Source organism: Liolophura sinensis, chromosome 11, assembly GCF_032854445.1.
Source record: "Liolophura sinensis isolate JHLJ2023 chromosome 11, CUHK_Ljap_v2, whole genome shotgun sequence".
NCBI classification, from domain to species: domain Eukaryota; kingdom Metazoa; phylum Mollusca; class Polyplacophora; order Chitonida; family Chitonidae; genus Liolophura; species Liolophura sinensis.
In genome coordinates this window covers 20136003-20157110 of record NC_088305.1, presented here as the reverse complement: position 1 = coordinate 20157110, position 21108 = coordinate 20136003, and the positions used below count along the sequence as shown (strand labels likewise).

Sequence of the window (21108 nt, the reverse complement as noted above, 5' to 3'; positions counted from 1 at the left end):
GAAAAAGAGAAAGTGAAAGTACGTCAGTGTACTACGTACACGTAGGCCTACTTATCAAGATGAAGAAGCAAAGTTAAGACTGTTTGTGAAAATATTTATTTTACAACAAAGCTCAAATGTAAATCGAATGAGTTAATATGTTCAATATCCGGTTTCGTCACTTGATGAAAGAAGCTTTGCATATATAAATGACCTTTCTTGAGATTTACTGCTCCCTGTGCATGGTGCGTCAGTGAAAATAGGGTTACAGCGCCCTCTAGTGACTAAAGTTTACTGGTGGCGCATTTTTGCCACATGGTTTGCCCTGTCGTACTCAACCGGAACTAGAAACCAGCACGTTTTCGTTTCGATTTGTCGTGCAACAACACTTGCATTAGTGACAACTCTAACTTGACAGCCATTTGAAGCACTTTTCCATTAGGATTTTAGAGGATCACGACTGAAGGCTACTTCGCTATACTGTCTTATGAGGGCTAATTTGGGACAATTTCCAGCCAGCAATGTTCGAAGGGTTGTTCGACGAGTCGGACGGTGTAGGGTTGGGAGATAGCGGGTTGGCACCGCCCGGGGGAGGGGTTGACATCCCACCACCCCCCAGGCTCAGCTGTGGCCTAGCTGGAATTAACAATCAGGGGGCTACCTGCTATCTTAACTCTCTGCTCCAAACGTTGCTCTATACCCCAGATTTCAGAGGTAATTGGACTCTAAAATCAGCGTTAGCATACATTTGTCATATTACACCATCACGATATAGGCCTATTGTTTACGCACATGTTTACATTATGTCACGTATACCAGGTAGTTAATGAGTCACAGTTAAATAATCAACACAACTTCAAGTCTGACATGTGTCTGCCTAACTACTATTTAAATCTACTAGATGCACACAGAGGTCTGGTGGTGACTGGTCTGGATGTAGTGACTTCCTAGGGATAGCTCATGGGTTTTTTTATGGCAGTTGATAGGTGTACTAATGCAATATGATAAATAGTAAAGCATACCTAAATAGATAGCACTTCCATGTTGTTAGATTAAGCTAGTGGTGCAAGTTATTTTTGTAGCCCAAAAACGCAGGTGTTTCCGATTATGTTTTGCAAACCCAGTTTAGTCTTTGTAACACATCTTCCTAGCTGTTCCAGGTTTCTCCCATGACTTCAAAAGAATATCTGATTGAAAGATGATTTATAGAGTTTTCAAAAAATGTCAGAGAAAAATGATATTGTCTGTTTAGATTTGTTTCCACCCATCTTTCAAAATAGCTACTGAAAGTTATATTGTTGTCTTTCCTTTAAAGGAGGAAAAAACAAATAAATGATGACAATGTCAGATGAAAGAGCCTGAAATCTTATTTGCAAATATGGTCTAGAATATTGTTTTCTCTTTCCTTTTAGGTGAAAAGGGGCATTTGAAAATATTTTTGTATGGTGTGTATTTGGGACCACAATTTGGTATATATAATCTTTGCGTAATAATGTTCTAAGTAAGGATGTGATGCATGTCTGATAAATTTATTTGAATGTAAATTTGCAGTTTATATCAAAACACTTACCTTTAATTTGAATTATGATAATATTTATGATTATATTAAAAATATAAATATGATCAATATCCAGGTTAAACACATTTGTTACCTGAAAATACCAGGTTTTAGTGCAAATATATGAAACAAACATATGCTACATCCTCATTTATAACATTATTATAAATGTTGAAGACAATATATACCAAGAGGTGGTCCCACACCATACAAAAATTATTTTAAAGTGTCTTTTTCTCTTGAAAGAAAATTATTTAAAAAAACGAAAATATTGAAGACCACATTTACAACTAACTTTTTACACTCTTTCATCTGAACTTCACGAAATTCTGTAACTACAAGCTTTCAACTTAAAACACATAGTTGGTGCCAGACAGCCAGAGCTTTACTTCTCATTCTGTGGTGGTAGAGAATGTGCCTAAAGAACAAAACACCCAAATTTACCGTTGCCTGATATTTTTTGCTACATTGAATATTTTTTTCTCTTCTAAATCCTGGTGAGTTAGGTTAGTGAGAATCAAAGCCAGTTTTTATCAAATGAAATAAAAAAAAAGTATAGTGTGAATAGGTCTCTTCTGAGATACCGTACTTCATTTGCTATACGAGAACAGCTATGACATATCGCGAGATTAGTTTTTGAGGCATGAAACCACAACAAGTAGGACATAAACTACTGAAGTATGCTTGATGAAGGTTATGTTACGACGGTACTGTTTTCTAGCCAACAGAAAGCAGGAAAACCTGTCATCAGCCGCCGTGAGTCGCAAAAATGGCAAGAAATGTTCAATGAAGTTGATCTTTTTCAGCTTAGGTAGAATGCACATACCGGTATGTGAGTTCATTGTACACTGTAGTCTACATGTAGTCTATTTTTAGTCTACGTGTACATGTATTTCATTGAGGAGTTTGAAATTTCCTCTGAATAGCTATAAACATAAATATTTATTCTTTCCACATCAATTACAAAGTTAAAATCTGTCTTGAAGATAGGTCTTCAGATAGCGAAGGCCACTTTGACATCAAAACTCGCCATTAACCATTTTCAGTTGTCTGACCTAACCACAGCTTCCTCCTAAAAACGCACAATTTAAGTAGGAGAGTGACTACAAGGGAGGTAATTTGTGCAGCCCTATTATAAATGCATATTTTTTATATTGTTAAATGGTTGGTTGTTTTGTAGATTGCCTGTTCAGTTTGACAGAGGAAGAGCTTGGGAGACTGGAGGAGATTGGAAAACCGGGGTGTAAGGTACATATGAGGTGCCATTTCCACAAAGCCATTTCTGACCTAAGTGAAAACATGAAACCTTGCCACACTGCATAGTTTGTGGAACTGGGAGTTGAAATGTTCATACATTTGACTTCTTCAGATCCAATTCATTAGGAGGTTAAAATTTGAATTTCAAAAGTAAGCTCTACAGTGGTATTTCAAGTTTTGACGTAAGTCAAAAATGGCTTTGTGGAATCGACCCCAGGACCTGTAGACTTTTGGAGAGGTTTAGGTAAGTAAATTCAGCAACATTTCTCTACTGGTCTTCAGCAGTATCATGGACATGTACGGAAACTTAAGCATTGCCCCTTTGGAAAGTGTGCAGGAACTTTATCGACACCCTGTGAGAAAGTGTGCAGAAACTTTAGCAATGTTCTTTGTGAAAGTGTGCAGGAACTTTTAGCAGTGTTGTTTGCAAAAATGTGTTGAAACTCTAACAAAGATCCACTTGAGAAAGTGTGCAGGAACTTTAGTGATGCCCTTTGTGAAAGTGGACAGAAGTTTTAGCTATTTGCTTTGAGAGAGTGTGAAGGAACTTAAGAAATGACTTTGGGAAAGTGTCCTGGAACCTTAACAGTGCCTGATACTTTAGCAATCCTTTATCATACTCCTTGTAATGTTTATGAAACAGTGTATGTGAATATGCCCCAATGGAACCCTAACAAGGACTCTATTCCCAGGATCCTGGCTTTTGGGGGTTCTCACTGCTAGTTCTCCCGTTTAGATTTTGGATTTGGATAGTCAGCTGTGGATCGTCTGCAGCAAGATAATATTCAGGGTATGCATCCTACCTTGAAAACCTTGAAAGGTCCTGAAAACAAATTTAAAAAATCAAGGCTTTGAATAGCCTTGAAAACACAAACACTATCTTGAAAAGGTTTTGATAATTAACATTTGTGCTGTGTGAATTTTTTGCTTTTAAGTCTATTTTGAAACAGAAATATGTTTTTTGTTGAAGTACATGTAGTCATACAAAAAATAATACATAATGACAGACAAGACCACGAATTGTTTCACGCTGCTGTGGCCTGGAAGGTACCAATCAATGCGTCCGGCACAACATGTGAGTGATCTCTGATCTTAGGTTCCAGCTTCATTGTCTCTTTCAAACATGTAGCGAGAATTAAAAGATGATCATGAATAATTATTGAAAGGTGTAGCCCCATCTTTCGAGCGACAGTGTGACATGTAAGCCTAATAACGGCTGATGCAAGAGAGTCATCACATTGTATGCCTTTGCCTGCGGAAGTTCGAGAGATGTCCCGATTATGCTTTTTTGGCGGTTGTTGAAGTCGTGTGTCACTTGTATCGGCTAACTGGACCATGCCTGGCCCGCTTAGACATAGAATTGAATAAAGGTATGTGTGTTCAATAACAACAGACTCAAAAATCCAAAGTATAAAGACTGGTTGAGCAAACGTAGAAAAGGGTAAAGCAACGGGCGGCATGTGTAAGAAAGACTTTGAAACCACCAAGATGGGTTAGGCCGCCCTGCGACCCCATCCTCAGATTAAAAACAAACCGACTCTCAAGTTGAAGTGGAAATAGTCTGATTTGTAGGCCTTGAAATATGTCAAACTAACCTGGAGTGAGTGAGTGAGTTCCTGGGGTTAAACGTCGTACTTGACAATTTTTCAGTCATACGACGACGAAGGAATCCTTAGAATGTATGGTAATTATCTAGTGCTGCTTCACTGAGATGCCTTACCAAAGGCAAGTAAGCTGCCCCACCCGGGCCATTATACTGATACGGGTCAACCAGTAGTTGCGCTATCCCCTTCATGCTGAACGCCGAGCGAGGAAGCTGCAACTTCCTCTTTTAAAGTCGTAGGTGTGACTCGACCCAGGATTGACCCTGGATCTACCGCTTCCGAAGCGGGCGCTCTAAACTTACCTGGAGAAAGGTCTTGAAAAAGTCTTGAAAAGGTATTGGGACTATGATTCTGAAATATTAATAGTTTCCTGTAGGTACATGTGACAATGTAGCTATGTTTATTAATATTTTCCTGACATTTAGCTAGTATCTAGAGGAACCACAATCTTCACCAGTTTTCTCCCCTTTTTCCTCAGGTCAGAGTAATACCCATCCAGCTGCAGAGACTGTTTGCTAGGCTGTTGCTAAGTGACCAACAGAGCATTTCTACATCAGAGTTAACTGACAGTTTCGGATGGACAAACCATGAGGTATTTCCACATTGAACATTTACATTTCTCGAAGAGATACGTGACGGTTGGTACATGTAGCATTTTCATGTTCAGCATCACAGAAATGTATTAGATCACGGGCGGACTTCTCAGAGGCCTTTCTGACTTTCCTCAAAATTAAATTTTTTAAAATTCTCTATGATACTTAGTTTTAGGCACTGGAATTTGAAATTTGGACAAATTAGTCTTAAGAAGACATTGATAACGGCAGTGGAGGTGGCAAAAAGTCCATAAATAAGCTTTAAGATCTCATTTCTAATTATGACTTAAGTCAGAAATAGTTTTGTGGAATCAGCCACTAGGAAATTTTAAAAAAAATGGCTGAACATTTAAGAATATGGTGTAAGGGGTTATCTAGTGAAGACTCTTACTCTTTCCTCCCCCATATGGAAGAATGGCCTGTTGGTTAAGGGGTTTGCTGTTCCGTGGTTAGATCACGAGGCCAGGTGGATGAAGCATTGTATGGCCGTATTCGTAGTCTAATGTTGGTTGAGGACAAGTTGACCTTCACAAATAATGTCGGCATGTCTCAATCCATACATCACAGCTGAGAAAGCTTGTCAGTATTTTGCCAATGGTCGGTGGTTTTCTCAGGGCTTTTTCCTGTTAACTGGGATACTAGTGTGAAATACTTAGTTACAGTGTTGAGACAAAACTAGGCAACCAATTAAATGACATTGACAGGAGTTGCAGCAGCAGGATGTACAGGAGCTCAACAGGATTTTGTTTAGCGCCATAGAGGACTCGCTGGTGGGAACCATGGGACAGGGCTTTATCTCTCGACTCTACCACGGAAGGACTGTCAACCAGGTAGGTGGGGTAATGGGTGGGAAAACAAGGCCACTGTATGTCACCTAAAGTTTTACATTTTTCAAGTGACACATCTTGTTTGATTGTGATATGCATTTTGAATTTCACATTCTGAAAGCTTTGTCCTTAAATTGAAAATTTTGAATGAATTTAGTCAAGTCACTGTTTAGTTTAGTCCTTTTTAGTCATGTACTGAAGTACTAACTCATCTTTGCAGACATTTCCGTATGCTTGAAGAACTGATGATGTACTGTTTGCATTACTGTGTATTTTCCACAATTTGATTTTCAGATTATTTGCCAGGAGTGCCACAGAATCAGTGAGAGAGAGGTATTCATTTTACATGAATTACTGACAAGGGTTAAAACTGTTAAAAAATAGTCAATGTGATCAGGTTAAATGGTCATAGTTTTCGGATTATTTAGATTCAGGTGTAGTTACCCTCCCACATGCTCTGATGACAAATTCTGCCAAGGCTCAAAGAAATTAGTAGCCAGGAACATGTGAAAAGTCAAGTGGAAAGTTCCTTATAAAGGTATTATTCAGCAATGAATTAAATAACATTTCTTGAGTATATCTGGCCTCAGACCCCCATTAATTGTCCATATGTGGCAATGTTAACGCTGTAGCTCAGTCCCAGACATTCCGTGGCCAATAAACTTTGGTGCATACCTGGCCCAGCCTGTGAGAAAAAAGCCATAAAAATCTTGAAATAGATTGACCGTCAAAATCTGGACCTTTCTTTGCCGGCAGCTGGGGGGGGGGGGGTGTCTAGCAACGCCAAGGGGACGTCACTCACAGCCTCATCATCACCTATCTCCTTGTGTCCTCTCATCCAGAATTTCAAACTTTTATCATTAAAACTCAAAGCTTAGACAATTTCCATCATTTTGATAACAAGCATGCACTTGTACACCAAAAAATGGCAAGCTGACAGGGAAAAAAGACTTTATACCCTAAAATACACAGAATTACATTCGTCCCTCCTGAGAAACGGAAATGCTAACAGGGTTTGACATCAGTGTTCATAGTTTGTACTTGAGCTAAGTTACATATACATGTATATGTCGATCTGATCTTTAGATGTACATATGTTGTGGTTATTAAAGAACTTAAGCAGTTATGAATTCTCCCAATTGTAGACTCTCTTTTGTATCACTTTGGGTTGTTTCCCTTGTTCCACCAGGAGGACTTTCTTGACTTGACCTTGACTGTGACAGGTCACATCAGTGTGGAGCATGCTCTGTCAGACTACTACTGTGTCAGCGAGAAAATGGAGGGCCGGAACCAGTACCGCTGCGAGAAGTGTAACAAACTGGTGGATGCCAAGAAGGTGAGCTTGTATAGCCTTGGACAAGGAATTTCTGGGCTTCCCATTTATTACTGTTCTTGGCGCAAAAAATCAAACTTGAAGTGAGATGCTTTTATCTCAATTCTACATCAGACATGGGATTTTACCATTTATTTTATATCTATATTTTGATTTGATTGGTGTTTTACGTAAGAATATTTCATTTTATGGTGGGAGGAAACTGAGCAAAGTCTGGGGTAAGCCCACGACCGTCCATAGATGCTGGCAGACCTTCCTGGCAGGATGAGCAACTGTATTAGTGAGAGGTTTCTGGATGATTTGGGCTGCACATGTAAGAAAGTTTATCAGTAACTTGCTAAATGACGGTGGTTTACATCAGTCAGTCTAGTTTCCTGCTCCACGCATAACACTAACCACCATTAGTTATTTCAAAAATGCTTCTGTATGGTGTAAAACATTTAAAAAATCTTGCAAGGTCAGCATAGTGACTATCAAGCTATCATTAATGATGTGAATTAAGTAAGTCTGTTGTTGTTGTTGTTGTTGTTGTCAGGGGGCCAAACTCCGCAGTCTGCCATCAGTGTTGACCATCTCCCTCCTCCGGTTCAGCTTTGATTTTCACAAAATGGAGAGATATAAGGTGAGAATTAGCTGTAAAAGGCAGCATCTTTTACAAAAGAAATGAAGAGAAATAGGATTGAATATAACAAGTTTTGTGATAGTGGCCCCATTATTATTGTTATGGGTGTGATTGCTCAACATGTACCACCTACCTATTCAGGCCTGTTCCTACGTGTGAAAAAAACACATCATTCTCGCCTGTCCTGCACCTAGCCAATCAAAATCAATTCTGTGTCCCTTTGATGTGCATATTTTGACATGATATTTTTCTTGTGTGGCAGGAAACTGGAAAGATGACATTTCCATTAACATTAGACATGAGCCCTTTCATGGAACAGGTGAGTGAGGATTTCTATGTAATAATGTCTGATGACTGTAATTCTTCAGACTTTACGCATATTTGCAAAGTATTTATAAAATGTGCATATTCCAAGAGCATTATTCTTTGCACACTGATAAAATTGTACGTTTTGTGAAGTTCAGAAACTGACTAACCTAACCAGTGCTGTCTTGTCTCCAAAATTAAAAAAAAATGCATAAATCACAATGAAAATTATGCGAAAAGTGAAAATTGTTATCTCATATGCAAACAGTTTGAGGAATTAAGGCATTTAGAGGGCAGGGTAAAAACACCGCATTGGAACTGTTGTGGGACCAGTAGAGATAAATAAGCACTGGGCTGACTGGCTTTTGCTTATATATTATACATTTAATTTTGTTAACAGTGATAGTAACAACATTTATAATCCTACATACACAGCAGCCTCTCACCAATGTGGTCCCTGTAAGTTCAAGTCCAACTTATGCTGGCTTCCTCTCCGGCCGTAGGTAGGAAGGTCTTCCAGAAACCTGCGGATGGTTGTGGGTTTCCCCCGGGCTCTGCCCTGTTTCCTCCCATCATAATGCTGGCCAACGTCGTATAAGTGAAATATTCTTGAGTACAGGGTAAAACAGCAATCAAATAAATTAAATAGATAAATAAAAAATGCAGCAAATCTTACTCAGGTGTGCACATGATACCTGTATGTTAACATGTCAGTTAATTGTGAAACCAATTCTTTTCAATACATTAGTTATGCTGTGGTCTTTTCGCAGTAATTTAATTCCAGACAAAACTACATTAGTTGAATTAGCCAGTGTCAGGGCTTCACAAAAAGTATAATTTTATTAGTCAGAGAAGAAAGTGCCGTCATAATTTGCCCGAATAAACACCTTGCAAACATGTGAAAAGGTTGAAGAATTACAGTATTTGCTGTCCTTAAGGCTGAGGGGTTTTGAGTGAACTGCATGGCATTGTTACATGTCCTTAAGACTGAGGGGTTTTGAGTGCACTGCATGGCATTGTTACATGTCCTTAAGACTGAGGGGTTTTGAGTGTACTGCATGGCATCCTTACGTGTCCTTAAGACTGAGGGGTTTTGAGTGTACTGCATGGCATCCTTACGTGTCCTTAAGACTGAGGGGTTTTGAGTGCACTGCATGGCATTGTTACATGTCCTGAAGACTGAGGGGTTTTGAGTGCACTGCATGGCATCCTTACGTGTCCTTAAGGATGTATATTGATGGCAGACTATGAATCACTGTTGGTTTGATCGTTGCCAGTTTTTTTTTTTTTTTTTGATCAGACAGAATCAGTGGACTCGGAGCTGTTTGAATTATTCTCAGTGGTGATTCACAGAGGCGGAGCTCATGGAGGTCATTACCATGCCTACATCAGAGATATACACGCCCTTGGCAACTGGACAAGCCCGGTAACTATTGTTATTATAGAAATGGAGTAGAAGCACATGTAGATCTAGATCCCACACATCTCATTTTCAAATCCCATTCAAACTTTATTGGGAGTATAAATAACGAACAGGCAGTGGACATGTAGCTGACTATGTGATAGCCTGTGTGATAATTTTGATGTACTGGTGCTGTATTTCACCTGAAGCTTGGTACAAAACAAAGTGCACTTTCAGAAGTATTGAAATGATACCTTTGATGCTTAATCATGCTTAATCATGCTGAATCATGCTGAATCAGACTTAATCATGCTTAATCAGACTTAATCATGCTGAATCCGACTTAATCATGCTGAATCCAACTTAATCATGCTGAATCAGACTTAGTTGTGCTGAATCAGATTTAATCATGCTTAATCAGATTTCACACAAAAGTGTTAAGTGACCCAATATAAAGGTGGATGAAATCAACAATAAGAATCATACAAAATGTGTGACTTGAAAATTACTAAAGTTTGAGGGAAACACAGTATTATCTGTTTAATAACATATGTACTTTTTTTGTTTCCAAGGTTAACAAAATGTGTGATGATATTAATATTTTTTTGCTTTATGCAACAAGTGCAAGCTTTATACAACTATAAAAAAAGTTGTTATGTGTTGCGAAATTCATGATTACATGACAACCGTTAAGATTTTTACGCAGCTGAATTTTTGTGTACACAGACATGCAGGTAACTTCAATTCAGCCCGATTTCTACCACCTTCATAAAACGTCAAAGAAATGTCAATAAGCAAAGAAGTAAGCAAGGAATGTAAGCTTCTTCTCAGGGCTTCGGTGGCCAAGGGAGTTATCACGCCAGCATGGCTCCCACCGTAATGCTGGCCCCCGCTGCTGTATGAGTGATAGGTTCTTGAGTACGACGTAAAACACCAGTCAAATAAATAAATAATCACCTTCTCCCTGTACAGGAAGAGGAAGAAATCCGATTACCCATAGACCCTAGCACAGGAAGTGTGGATTACCTGGAGGTGGACTGCCCACAGGACTTGGTTACCGCACTGTTGCTAAGGGCGGGGCATCAGGGACTGTCGATGGACAAACTCTGTTCAGTAAGTTCTGCTCCTATGAGAAACTTTGAATGCATGTTTAAGAGAAACTTTGAATGCATGTTTAAGAGAACTTTGAATGCATGTTTAAGAGAACTTTGAATGCATGTTTAAGAGAAACTTTGAATGCATGTTTAAGAGAACTTTGAATGCATGTTTAAGAGAACTTTGAATGCATGTTTAAGAGAAACTTTGAATGCATGTTTAAGAGAACTTTGAATGCATGTTTAAGAGAACTTTGAATGCATGCTAAAGAGAAACTTTGAATGCAGTTTTTCTCAATTTTTTTAATTCTACACATAGGCCCAGGAAATGCCCAGGATATACATGTATCCTTAAAACAAAATCAATTCAACATGCGAAAAGCTTGAAGAATTGGGGCACATGAGATTTGTAAAAGTTTTTTGAATTGTGATAAATACTAGTAACAATGCTGGAACATTTTCATGTGTATACACAGTTCAATGACTAAACAGTTTTTAATGTGCCAATCAGATTTGGAAAGATTCTCTCAATGCTTGTTTCGAGATAGAAAATGCTAAAATTTTGAACATAAATCAAATGCATTTGTGTAATGATGTTTTATTTATTCTCACCGTGTTTCTTGTGCTTGTTAACAGGAAATGACCAAACAGACTGGAGTGTCTTGGAATAAAAGATTCAAGAAACAGTATGGGCCAATTAACAAGGTGATTGCAGTTTGGACAGAGATTACCTGATGACCTTCGAATCTAGTTTTTAATTATTAAAATGTTTTTCTTTTTGGCGTATACTAATGGAAGAAAAAGGAATAATTTGCCAGAAGCCTATGTAAGACTGTACATTCAGACAGCTTGCATTGATAGCTTAGTGCAAACAGACAAGAAAAATAGATCTCTGCCACTTTTGTAACGAAGCAGGCCATTGTTCAAATGCTGACAACCATTTCTTAAAAACCGTCACAGTTGGTCAGAAGAGGTGGTCATCAAGTGGGCATTGAGAATCAGTTGATTCAGTATGTGATCCTTTTCACATCGCTGATGTGAGCTGCATCGCAATTTAACCTATCGGGTATTTGAGGGAAGAAACATAGCCTAAATACTCACGTAACGATGCCTTTCTCATTATATATGTTTCAGACATTTTCAGCATAGGCGTCCCTCTGTGCTGTACTTATTTATAGCACAGCGTAATGACCCAGGAGCCTCTCACCAGTGCGGTCGTTGTGAGTTCAAGTCCAGCTTATGCTGGCTTCCTCACTGGCTGTACGTGGGAAGGTCTGACAGCAACCTGCAGATGGTCGTGGGTTTCCCCCGGGCTCTGCCTTGTTTCCTCCTACCATATTGCTGGCTGCCGTCGTTTAAGTCAAATATTCTTGAGTATGGTGTAAAACACCAATCAAATAAAAACAAATAAATAAATGTACTTATTTATTTGAGTGTTATATAAAGAATCTTTTTACCTACACAATGAGGGTCAGTTTTATGGGTTGAGAAAACCAGACTAACTGATATAAACCACCAACCTTTGGCAAGCTATTGACACACTTATTGTCCTATGTTGTGCAAGATAAGTGATATTCAGTGAATGTTACACTGCACAGACGGTCATATGAACGTTGTGAAGCACTTATCGTCACCAAGGAGACGTAAACAGAGAGAACAGGATAACGTACAAATTCCCTGACCAAGGCCGGGATTGAACCTGTGCCTCGTGTGTCCTTGTGATTAAAATACAAGTGCTTGTAACCACTCGGCCTAGATTTGCTCCCTTCTGCACGACTCTGTAATGGCTACTTTTATACCTGAAAACACTGTACATGTCTTATGTGTATTATATTTATAATTTCCTTAATGTTATTGTATTTTCAGTTTCTTAAAAAACATGACGAGCTCTTTGATTTCAACCAAGCTGCTAATTGGGTGAGCTTGAAGAGCCGAGATAAATCTGCTGCTGACGTTTCTCCAGCAAAGAGAGGGACGTCCAAGAACGATGCTGAGAAGAAAGGGGAGAGGACTTCAGATGGTGCAAGCAACAATATGGACTCTAAAGCAACCTGTGACAAAAACATAAATAAATGCACGACCGAAAAGCAAGCAAGGTATGATAATTTTAAACAATAATCAAATTGTTACGGATACATACATTTTGTAATTATTTTATATTTCACTGAAGTTAAGACCCTGTTCAGATTCTCCAGTGTAGAAGGAAATAGATCTAAATTAGATTAATCACTTAATGTTTACTGCTAAAAATGTCTGCTTTTTTTACCTACTGTCACATTAAATACACCTTCTTGGGGATAATATCAGAAAAAGTTTATTATGCGTGATAGTCACATACTTTTGTATGCACCTTTGAAGAAAGTAGTTTACCGGTCAACCTGTTATCTGATACATTATACAGATAGTGTATGCTGTGGATTGGGATATCAGTTATTGTCAGCTCGATAGAACTCATAACCAACAAAGGTGAAGCCACAGGTGAATATCACTTGTCGAGACCTGACAGTTCCTGATATCCCATCTCATAATATCAGCATCCCATGATATCAGCATATCAACATCCCATGATATCAGCATGCACCATATGTTTTATTGCCGATATACCGAAAAAAAAAAATGTACTTTTTTCGAATAGTACTTGAAATTGCAAAATTTGTACATCCATAGCTGGGCTATAATCATAGTCCGGGTATTTACAGTTCAAACAAGCAGACATCAGAGAGTGCTTAAAGGGAGACAGCTGTTGTGGAATAAACACCAGATTGGTGGCTATTGCCTCGGGAACGTGGGATGATACTTTGTGAAAGTGACTTTTCATTCCTTCAGGGCGTGATCATTGTACATCATGAATTGCAGGATATCATGTGTTCACAACCAGTGGAAACGGAGAATCACTCTATACAGTATAATAAATAATTTAAGAATTAATGAGGCTGCATGTATGACCAGTAAACATGCTCCTTACCTGACAATTATTGGATTGTCTATGCATTGTTGTTTTACCGCTGTGCTGCCCAGCTCATGGTAGCACAGATTTGCCAGTCAGAAAAAGGTGGATTTTCAGTTTTATCTCGATTTAACTTTTGCATTTTTTAGTGTTGACTCTCTCGTTAAAAAAAAAAAAAAAATTGATGTCGCCTAATGGGTGTATTTCTAAACCATTCTTAAGCCCACCCATTGATGGATGTTTTGCCCGTTTGTTTTGTTTTGTTTTTTTGTTTTTTTGTGTGTGTGCGTGCATGATAGTTCCTTCTATAAATCTGGCTGTTACTGTACATGTAGTGTAGACTTTACTGTATGTTGACAGGCCACAGACGCCCGCCCCACTCCCAGGCTATTGCTGGTTCAACTTTGACGACTCCCGTGTTCATCCAATCAGTGAGAAGGAGCTTGAGAAGCAGTTCTCGGGGAAGGAGAGTGCGTACATGCTGTTCTACAGGAGAGTGCCGTCTACTGGCATCAGTAAGTCATGAGTCTGGAACATTTATTTATGTCACGCACCATACTTAAGAATGACTATTAGCATGCTGTAAATCTTTGTCTGCATGTTAGCGGTATGGTGCATATCAGCCTACTACTATAGCCAGCCTGATTCATATCTGAATTCACCGGCCCCAATAACACAGTTGGTAGAGCATCCATGTCAGGAGCGGTTGATCCAGGGTCAATCCTGGGTCGAGTCACGCCTAAGACTTAAAAAGAGGAAGTTGTAACATCCTCGCTTGGCGTTCAGCATCAAGGGGATAGTACAACAACTTGTTGACCCGTATCAGTATAATGGCTTGGGCGGGGCGACTTACTTGCCTTCGGTAAGGCGTCTCAGTGAAGCAGCACTAGATAAAAGAGTGGTGGAAATCCGTCCTGCAACAAAGAGGCACATTACATACACTCTGAGAATTTCTTCGTCATCATATGACATATAAATTGCTAAGTGGAGGTTAAACCCCAAGCGCTGACTCACTCACTCATGTCTGAATTCACTTTTGAAGACTCATGTGGGCTGCTGGAAAGTATTCATAAACAGGCAGTATACATATAATTACAAGATAGCAGATATGCCCCAAAAATGGAAGAAAGCTTTCATCTTTTTTGTTCATTTGTGTACCACTGTCTTAAAAATTGACCTTTGACATTCACCAGTGGACAGTTATGTGTCATGGAAATGTCTTTTCAGATGAAAAACCAAAGGATGTTCCAGATAGATTGGTCACCATGGTGATGTCTGAAAATGAAGAGCTACACCAAAGGAGGTAAAGAAAAAAAAATTACAAATTCCTACATTGACTGCTCTCTTTAAACTATACATTTTATTATTTGTATAAAAGTGAAATATCAGGATTTCCTTCACAGATGAAAGTGATATTTCACTCCGTAAGATACCGCTTTTGTTATTACATTTTGGTATTTCACACCCAAATGCCATGGCGTCAAGAAAGAAGCATTTTGTTTTTTGACACTTCAGCCTGAGCTCAGTCGAAAGTCGTCTTAATATTAGCTCAGTCAAATTTCTACGTTGACACAGATGAAGACACGTCATCACACGAGACATCATGCACGACATCATGCTGTATACAGTTTACATGTCTGTGAAGGCCAGCAGCTAAAGCATTCAATATAAAAATGTTCAAATTCACAAAATCTTCATATTATTAAAATATAAATAATAAAAAGAATACATAGCACAGTGAAGCTTGCGTGTCATAAATATTGCTCCCATGAAAGGTAGAAATGATGACCCGCATGACGCTGTGCATCTCATGGGCTAACATTTCCACCTCTCACTCAAGTAATATTTGTGGTATTCATCTTATAGTGTGCCATATCCTCTATATAGCCATTGTTTTGATGGTCAATCACTGTCAGTTGTACATTATCACTGGCCTTAATCAGTAGTCATTATCACTAGTCATTTGGTGACCAATCGCTGTCAGTGTTCAATTATCACTAAGTATTATGGTAACCAATCAGTGTCAGTCTTACATTATCACTAGTGTTATGGTAACCAATCACTGTCAGTCTTACATTATCACTAGTATTGTGGTGACCAATCGCTGGCAGTGTTGCATTATCACTATGACTGTTTTGTCCAATCGCTGTCAACCATACATTGTCATTTGTCTTATGGCGACCAATCACTGTCAGTCTCACATTAACACTAGTATAATGGTGACCAATCGCTGGCAGTCTTAAGTTATCACTAGTATTATGGTGACCAGTCGCTGTCAGCCTTACATTATCATTTGTCTTATGATGACCAATCACTCATACAGTCTTTTTTGACTCTGTGAGAGTCAATTTAAGGCTACAGTGACATATCAAAAAAAGAAACAAGAACAGGCCCTGTGATGATAATAATGGGAGAGGAATTCTGTAGATGTACTCGCCTCAGGCTGAGATGAGCTCATACCCACCCTTCATGTATGTGCCCTTCCTTGGTCTGTAACTTTCAACTGTCACATACTGCTAGTCTTATAAAAGGGGGTTTGCCACAATATGGCTGAACAACTGTCAGTGTGACATTAAACCCCATTTATTCATTCTGTGTACAGTCATTTGTATGATGGTGCTGTTTTGGACAGGGTTGACTATGACATCATCATCAATAGCATAACAGTTCAGGTTCACTTTGGGGTTGACTACGAGTACAGGATGGGAGCACTTCAACCTCAAGATCAGTCCTCTTTTACTGAACTAACACTGGACAGAAGGAAAACCTTGGCTGATCTAGCTCAACAAATTATAAAGGTAAGGCAATTTAACCAATGCTCCATGAAATGTGAAGAATATTAATTTGGCCCTGTCTAACTTTGAGATATAAATTCTCAAAATTAGCTTGTTTTTGCTTGCATAAAGTTGGGAAAGGTTCTGTGACTTGAGTTACATACTCTTTAATAATGAGTAAAAACTCAGTGGAATTAATGAATGGATGAGTGAGTGAGTGCTTGGGGTTTAACGTCGTACTCAACAATTTTTCAGTCGTATGATGACGAAGGAATCCTTAGGGTGCATGTACGTGTAATGTGCCTCCTTGTAGCAGGACGGATTTCCACCTGCTTCACTGAGACGACTTAACGAAGGGAAGTAAGCCCGAGCCATTATACTGATACGGGTCAACCAGTCGTTGCACTATCCCCTTCATGCTGAACGCCAAGCGAGGAAGTTACAATTTCCTCTTTTTAAGTCTTAGGTGTGACTTGATCAAGGATTGATCCTGGATCTACCGGTCCCGAAGCGGACGCTCTACCAACTGTGCTATCCGGGCCGGTTAATGAATGGATGAAATATGATACATATAAAAATATGTCTCTATTGTGGTATAGGGTAGAGTTGAAGAAGGCATACTCAAGTGTACATTTACATCTGTGATTGACAACAGCCATGTACCAAGACATCACAATAACTTCAAAAATGGTACATATTGTACACTGAGTGGTTAGAGCATAGAAACAGGACCGGTTGGCCAGGAGTCAGGATAATATGAGTGTGGGTAGGGTGTCATGTCTGGTGTCTTCTGCATGATACTTAGTCGCAGCAGCTCTTTGGCAGTGTGGACTTGCCTTGCCACAAGAAGACACAGTATTTACACACACACACTGAATGAGACGCCATTGACATATGACTGAAATGTGCTGTATAAAACCCAGATGAATGATGTTAATGGCCGTGATCAGGCTAATATGTCGTTTGTAATTCTGACACGTCTGATGTACTGTAAGTGTCACCATTTCAACCACTGAATCACTTTTTCAGTTGAATATATGCATACATTATTGTGAAAATGATGCTAAAAATTATTACTTTGTCTCATTAAAGATGCAATTATTTCTCTTTTTCCCCATAATTCTCTCAGAATGTTTGATAATATTGGTTGCACAGGTTGAAAAATTAGGGTATATATGTTTCACAGCCAGTGCATGAAAGGGATAAAAACTCAAACATTGGATGGAATTAGCTGAAACCACAAATATTTACTCTAAATGACGTAGAATTTTGGCCACAAAAGTGGGAAATAAATGTCACAAAATATTTCTTTTGATGCTGAAGTTGACAGTTTTCCAGGAAAATATCATCCCAAGGAAACCTCAAAAGTCCTTTCTTTCTAAAATCAAAAGACCTCTCAGAATCAGGAAAAATGGGCAAGTTAGTCATGGATAAAATATATGGTGATTTAGGTATCCTCAGCAGTCATTACCTCATCTATACCTGATGTAAATTTGTGCAGTAAATGTGAACACAAATCACATCACTGATTAAAAAACTTTATCGGAGTTGCAAGTTCGAACTCTTTCATCGCTAAATGTAAGAACAGTCCTACGGTACCATGTGATTTAACAAAAATGTCAGGCAACTATTTCTGATGACATTTACTATGACACAAGTGTCTTAAAAAAGTGTGACAAACATTCTTTAGACTGGACAAACTACAGTGAAAATTGAAGAGGTTTGTGAACTTAAGAAGTTTCTGTACCTCTTGAACACAATGACATAGGTGATCAGTAAAACAAAGTCATGAAACCTTGCCTAACATTTCTGACAAGTCACATGATACAGGAGGACTATTTTTAACTTTAATGACAAAAGAGTTCAAACTCCCCTATGTCCACAGACCCCCATTAATTTTCCATAAGCGACAATGTTAACGTTTAGCGCTGTAGCTCAGCCATAAACATTCTGTGGCCACTAAGCATTGGTGCATACCTGCCCCAGCCTGTGAGACAGAGGTCATTAAAATCTTGACATAGGTTGACCGTCAAAATCTGGACTTTTCTATGTCGGCAGCTGGGAGGAGTGCCTAGCAACGCCAAGGGGACGTCACTCGCAGCCTCATCACCACCTATCTCCTTGTGTCCTCTCACCGAGAATTTCAAACTTTCATCAGTAAAACTCATACCTTCCAAAAGCTTAGACAATTTCCAGCATTTTGATACCAAGCATGCACCAAAAACAGTAGGTTGGCAGCAAAAAAAGACATTACACCCTAAAAAACACAGAATTCTGCATAGCTCATCATTTGTTTATTTCTGTAAAACAAAGCATTATCTAGTCGGAGGACCTCATGGGAGACTTGTTGATACGTCAGAATCTAGATTATTACTGATGTTTTACTGTTTCTCTCTGTTTCACAGGTAGGAGGAGAGAAAATCCCTGAACAGTTTGTGGTTCACCGAATGCAGACTCTGCCAGCTGGAGGTCATTTGTTTGAAGAAATTCCTACAGGTGAAGAAAACACAGATATATCGCTAATAGGAGCAGAATACAAGATTACTTGTCATTACGGTATAAGTTTACTTCTGTGTAAAACCATCTCACAAATCACACAGTCCTTAGGAGCGGAATATGAGGTAACTGGATGTCACAATAGAAAGTGGCATCAGTGTGAAACCATCTCTCAGGTTAAGAAATCATTAATACACATTCATCCCGCATCAGAAAAAACACTTCGTTTTCATTGGACAGCAAGAGTCATGTGGGAGGTGGGGGGTGCTTGGGGGGGGGGGGGGGGGGGGTTGAATATTCCTGTATTCAGCAGCCTAAGACGTTTTCTGCTGACTAGATTACCTCCCTTGGTTTGGTTGATCTCATCACTGAAGCAATCCACATATACATTGGTCTGTTGCACTGAATTGATGGGTCTTTTACAGAATAAATTCATTGACATGATTACTCAGTGATAAGATACATATTGGGAGTAGAATGTGGGGTTGCCTTGTCCTATATAACACAATATATTTCTGTATTCTATCACTGAGTGAGTGCTTAGGGTTTAACGTCGTTCTTAACAATTTTTCAGTCATATGACAAGGAAGGAGTCCTTAAATTGCATGTTCATGTAATGTGCCTCCATGTTTTAGGACGGATTTCCACTGCTCTTTTATCTAATGCTGTTTCACTAAGATGACTTGCCAAAAGCAAGTAAGATGCCCCACCAAAGCCATTATACTGTTACAGGTCAACCAGTCATTGCGCTATGCCCTTAATTCTGAATGCCATCCGAGGAAGCTACAACTTCCTCTTTTACAGTCTTAGGTGTGACTCAACCCATTATTGATCCTGGATCCACTGCCTCCCAAAGCGAACGCTCTACCAACTGAGTCATCAGAGCCAGTCCCTATCACTGAGTAACCATGTAACTAATAGTACACTGTTATCAGGAGTGGCTTATGAGGTTGATGGATATCAGCTACACAGAAGATTTAAAATCAAAGAGCATTTTGCCATTGTTCAAACAGTTTAACACATATATGTACCTTTTATGTGAATGAGAGTTGTGGTCCTTTGTTTTTTTTGACGAGTACAGCTGTCTTTAGCTTGACAAATGACATCTTATGGTTATTCTGTTTTGTAGATGACGAAAGTGTAAAGCTACAAGACTATGACATCATAAGTGGAACTCAACTGTTTGTTTGGAACGGTGAAACAGTAAGTGTGTACGGCTTGCCATTTTGGGCTAATTAAAGTCAAAAACATTTGATCTTCTGTACAAAACAAAATATTTTGAGCTGGATGCTCAAACTTGGCTTGAGGCCTCCGTAGCCCAGGTGGCTAAGCATGCCAGCACTGCACATTGACCCAGGAGCCTCTTACAGATGCAGTCACTGTGACTTCAAATCCAGCTCAGCGAGTTTCTCGTGGGCTCAGCTGAGTTTCCTCCCACCACAATGCAGGCTGCCGTCGTTTAAGCGTAAAACACCATTCAAACCAACCAATCATACTTGACTGACATCGTACTGCGGTATTAAACCAACACATTGAAACCAGCGCTGAAAACTGCATCTCGATTTGATGCATCTGTGTTTCAATACCTAACGACATCTGATAGGCTAACCTTTGTTGAAGCTCACTTGCCTTCTACTTATGTGGCATGCACGTCTCTACGTTGGAATGTGAGAAAGTTCTTCATTAAATTTGCGAAGTGTTGGTGTTTTACCCCAGGCACTCCTGTTTCCTGGATCCATAAAACTGGCCGTTATCATGAATATTTCTTGAGCATGGCCTTAAACAACAATCAAATAAATGAATAAATAAATAAATATTTTATGGTAACTGGGCATTTTGTTTTCAGGTCCAGGGTGAAATTATTCCATGTGGGCATGACCTTCGGCCTTTATCTCTGACTGTGATATATGGGAACCCCTCCAAGTTCTCAAGGGGCTTCCCTAAAAATATGACCTTGCAACAAATGAAGGTCACTGTAGGAGACCTTCTTGGTCTTGAACCAAATGACTATGAACTACAGAAGCTGAAACGCAAAGGTAAGTTGTAATTTCATGAAGCATTTTTGTCTGCATTATTATATATTTGTAGCACATTCTGTTGAAGTGAAGTAGGATGCATGCGTATGTAGAAGTTTTATACCAGCATGTTGTTGTCACATTTTGAGAGAGCCAGAGCTGGATGTCGCATCGCATCGCATCGCATCGCATCCCATCCCATCCCATCCCATCCCATCCCATTGCATCCCATCCCATCCCATCGCATCCCATCACATCCCATCCCATCACATCCCATCCCATCCCATCGCATCCCATCCCA

At 39.2% G+C, this 21108-nt stretch overlaps 1 protein-coding gene across 1 annotated transcript in view; it reads left to right on the top strand.

Annotated features, from left to right (window-relative positions):
- The first annotated feature begins 395 nt into the window (after positions 1-395).
- Positions 396-21108, top strand: part of LOC135478170 (ubiquitin carboxyl-terminal hydrolase 40-like) — a 37954-nt gene continuing 17241 nt past the window's right edge. Inside the window, exons 1-18 of the mRNA XM_064758441.1 lie at positions 396-693; positions 2718-2785; positions 4877-4990; positions 5696-5821; positions 6113-6151; positions 7008-7154; positions 7687-7773; positions 8036-8092; positions 9380-9505; positions 10454-10594; positions 11212-11280; positions 12442-12671; positions 13883-14037; positions 14750-14825; positions 16155-16320; positions 18702-18792; positions 19922-19995; positions 20639-20828. Coding sequence (XP_064614511.1) covers positions 501-693; positions 2718-2785; positions 4877-4990; positions 5696-5821; positions 6113-6151; positions 7008-7154; positions 7687-7773; positions 8036-8092; positions 9380-9505; positions 10454-10594; positions 11212-11280; positions 12442-12671; positions 13883-14037; positions 14750-14825; positions 16155-16320; positions 18702-18792; positions 19922-19995; positions 20639-20828 — 2149 coding nt within the window. The 5' untranslated portion in view covers positions 396-500. The remainder of the gene's footprint in view (positions 694-2717; positions 2786-4876; positions 4991-5695; positions 5822-6112; positions 6152-7007; positions 7155-7686; positions 7774-8035; positions 8093-9379; positions 9506-10453; positions 10595-11211; positions 11281-12441; positions 12672-13882; positions 14038-14749; positions 14826-16154; positions 16321-18701; positions 18793-19921; positions 19996-20638; positions 20829-21108) is intronic.